General features: G+C 49.5%; 1 protein-coding gene across 2 annotated transcripts in view; it reads left to right on the plus strand.

Moving 5' to 3' along the window:
• ITFG3 (integrin alpha FG-GAP repeat containing 3) overlaps positions 1-3378 on the plus strand; it is a 41860-nt gene that overhangs the window by 25572 nt on the left and 12910 nt on the right. The window contains exon 3 of one of the 2 annotated variants that reach the window (XM_011960075.1): positions 1340-1640. In XM_011960075.1, coding sequence (XP_011815465.1) covers positions 1373-1640 — 268 coding nt within the window. In that variant the 5' untranslated portion in view covers positions 1340-1372. The remainder of the gene's footprint in view (positions 1-1339; positions 1641-3378) is intronic. The other variant, XM_011960076.1, reaches the window with a different exon arrangement.

Genomic DNA, 3378 nt, shown 5'->3' on the forward strand with positions numbered 1-3378 from the left:
AAAAAAAAAAAAAACAAAAGCCAGCGGTCCCTTATCTCTCTGTTTTCCTGACCCTTCCCCAGAGGGTGCGGCTTTCAGCTCAGCACTTCCTTGTGTTCCTTCGCACGCCCTCTTTCAGCTTTCACCCCTCCCTTTGTTGTGAACTGTTGACTTCTTTTTTCGGTAGATGAAGATTTTACCTCAAATCTGCCCATTCGTGTCCAATCTCGCAGTATGATGTGTTAGGACATCGGTTTGGCTGTTTAAAAGGGACCAAAATAACAAAAATCTTGCCTGAGACAAAATGGAAGTTTGTTTTTTTCTTGTTTTATACAGTGGAAGCAGCTCAGGCTGGGTGGTGGTGGTTGGCAGATATCAGAGGCCCTGTGCCTTTCCCATCTTCAAATGTGTTTTCCGTTTTTGTTTCTAAGATGGCGACTGCCAGTTTCCCCACCACATCCACCCCGGGTCCAGCCAGCCGGAGCCAGAGCAAGGAGAGGGCGTGTTTTCCCCTCAGAGTCGGGGCTCAGAAGTTACGCCGAGCCGAGCTCACTCCACACAGCCGTCCTCGTCCTCCCTGTGGACTTCTGTTGGAACATATTTTATTTTTTTCTAGTTAGTCTGTGCTTATCCATGAACATATTTTGTTAATAATTATTAGGTAGTGTTTGAATGTTTACTGTGTATCAGATGATCTTATAAGTGCTTCCTATGCATTTAATTATTTAATCTTTAGACTAGGCTTCTAAAGTAGATATTATTTCTTTTACAGATAGGGAAACGAGGCACAGTTCAGTGAAAGCGTATGTCCTGGTCACACAGCTAGAGAGGCGCCAGCCTGCCGACCCAGAGCCCATCTTCACCCTGGGGCTTTGAATGTTGAATCTGTGGCTCTCCAGGGAGCCCATGAGTGCGCACCTGGGTCACCTTTTCCATCCCTGCTTGAGGCCGGTGGAAGGTGACTCAGATGTGCTCGGAGGCTGAGTAGGTGGGGCTTAGTGAACTTGCAGGGTGTGGCTTGCAGCGTCCGCACCCCTGGCCCAGCACTGCCCAGGAGCTCCTTCAACATTTCCTGGGTTCGGCAGGCAGGAAGCACCAGCATGTTCAGGATGAAAATAGTTCCTGCTTGCTGGCTCTACACAGCTAATTCGTCTTTCCATATTAATTAAAGACCTTCTTAAGTATAATCTGTTAAGGCTGACACCCTAAACATTTATTTAGTTTTTATTTACTGGGCTGATGGCCCATAGTTACAGCTGCAGCCAGCTCCCCAAGAAGCTGACACCAGCAGACCCCTCTGTGCTGCAGCTTTGTGCCGTGGGACTGCTAGCCTTGCCGACCTCTTGCTTTATTGACACAGTGACCAGGAGTTAAACTTTGAGGTGTGCCCGTGATGTTGGACCACCAGGACTTAGAAGCCGAAGTCCACCCCTTGAAAAATGAAGAAAGAAAATCGCAGGAAAATCTGGGAAACCCATCGAAAAATGAGGATAACTTGAAAAGCACACCTCCACAGTCCCGGCTCTCCCGATGCCGAACGGTGGCGTTTTTTCTTTCATTGTTTCTCTGCCTTTTTGTGGTGTTTGTCGTCTCATTCGTCATCCCGTGTCCAGACCGGCCAGCGTCACAGCGAATGTGGAGGATCGACTACAATGCTGCTGGTGAGCCCGGCTTCCCCGCCCAGTGGAGTCCAAAGCAGCTCTTCCCAGGGGGTGGGGTGGGGACAGAACTGTGTCTGTGAGTCTAGAATTGGCCTTGAAGCAGTGAATCAACCCCAAGTGGCTGCCAGTTCTCTGTCCAAGGTTTTCCTGGAATTTTAGGGAGCCATAGAGCAGCCTTTTTGTTTTATTTTTTGAGACAGAATTTCTCTCTTGTTGCCCAGGCTGGAGTGCAATGGCACGATCTCAGCTCACCGCAACCTCTGCCTCTGGGGTTCAAGCGATTCTCCTGCCTCAGCCTCCCAAGTAGCTGTATTTACAGCGGTGCAGCACCACGCCTAGCTAATTTTGTATATTTAATGGAGATTGGGCTTCTCCATGTTGGTCAGGCTGGTTTCGAACACCTGACCTCAGGTGATCCGCCCACCTTGGCCTCCCAAAGTGCTGGGATTAGAGGCGTGAGCCACCGTGCCCAGCCGAGCAGCCTTGAAATCAACATAGAAACGCTGCCAGGGAAGCATTGTGGCTGGCTCTTGGTTATCCCTTTTTGTTTTGTTTTTTTTTTTGAGGCGGAGTTTTGCTCTTGTTGCCCAGGCTGGAGTGCAATGGTGCCATCTCCGCTCACCGCAACCTCTGCCTGCATGGGTTCAAGCAATTCTCCTGCCTCAGCCTCCCCACTAGCTGCAATTACAGGCATGTGGCACCACACCTGGCTAATTTTGTATTTTTAGTAGACACGAGGTTTCTCCATGTTGGTCAGGCTGGTGTCGAACTCGACCTCAGGTGATCTGCCCACCTCAGCTTCCAAAGTGCTGGGATTACAGGCATGAGCCACTGTGTCTGGCCTTGGTTCTCCTTTTTTTTTTTTTTGGAGACAGAGTCTCACCCTGTCGCCCAGGCTGGAGTGCAGCGGCACAATCTCAGCTCACTGCAAGCTCCGCCTCCCGGGTTCCCACCATTCTCCTGCCTCAGCCTCCCGATTAGCTGGGACTACACCCAGCTACAGGTGCCCGCCACCACGCCCAGCTAATTTTTTATATTTTTAGTAGACACGGGGTTTCACCGTGTTAGCCAGGATGGTCTCAATCTCCTGACCTCGTGATCTGCCTGCCTTGGCCTCCCAAAGTGCTGGGATTACAGGCTTGAGCCACCAACTGGTTCTCCTTTCTTTAGCCTCCCAAACTCATCTCCCTTTTTAGGAAGGATGAATTGGGTAAATAAAAGCAGCCCATTTAGGTACTTTTCTAAATTAAAAAATTTAATGAAACAGAGCTTCTGGGTGAAAGATACAGAAAAGCTGTCATAAAATGTGAAAAACATGCGCCAGCTCGTATGGTCCAGTCTTGCTAGGATGCACCAGCTCACGTCCTAGTTAGTGAAAGGAAGGCTTTCATTCCTGTCTTATGAACTTGCCATTCTGGAGTCTTAGCCGTTATAAAAAGCAGTGGAATCAGCCTTAGTCAGGACATTCTGCTTCTAGGAGAACAGCAGCTGCAGTCACCCATGTCAGTGGGCGTGAGCACTGGCATCCTCAGTGTTTCCTGCCACAGACTTCAGGGCTTCTCCAGTGCCATCAATAGGATTTGTTGTTGCAACCTCACTTAGGGTCAGTTTGTGTTCAAAATATACATGTATTTTTTGAGAGTCTTGCTGTGTCGCCCGGGCTGAAGTGCAGTGGCACAATCTTGGCTCAATGCAAGCTCTGCCTCCCAGGTTCACGCCATTCTCCTGTCTCAGCCTC

The sequence above is a fragment of the Colobus angolensis genome, unplaced genomic scaffold (assembly GCF_000951035.1).
Source record: "Colobus angolensis palliatus isolate OR3802 unplaced genomic scaffold, Cang.pa_1.0 Scaffold502, whole genome shotgun sequence".
Taxonomy (NCBI): domain Eukaryota; kingdom Metazoa; phylum Chordata; class Mammalia; order Primates; family Cercopithecidae; genus Colobus; species Colobus angolensis.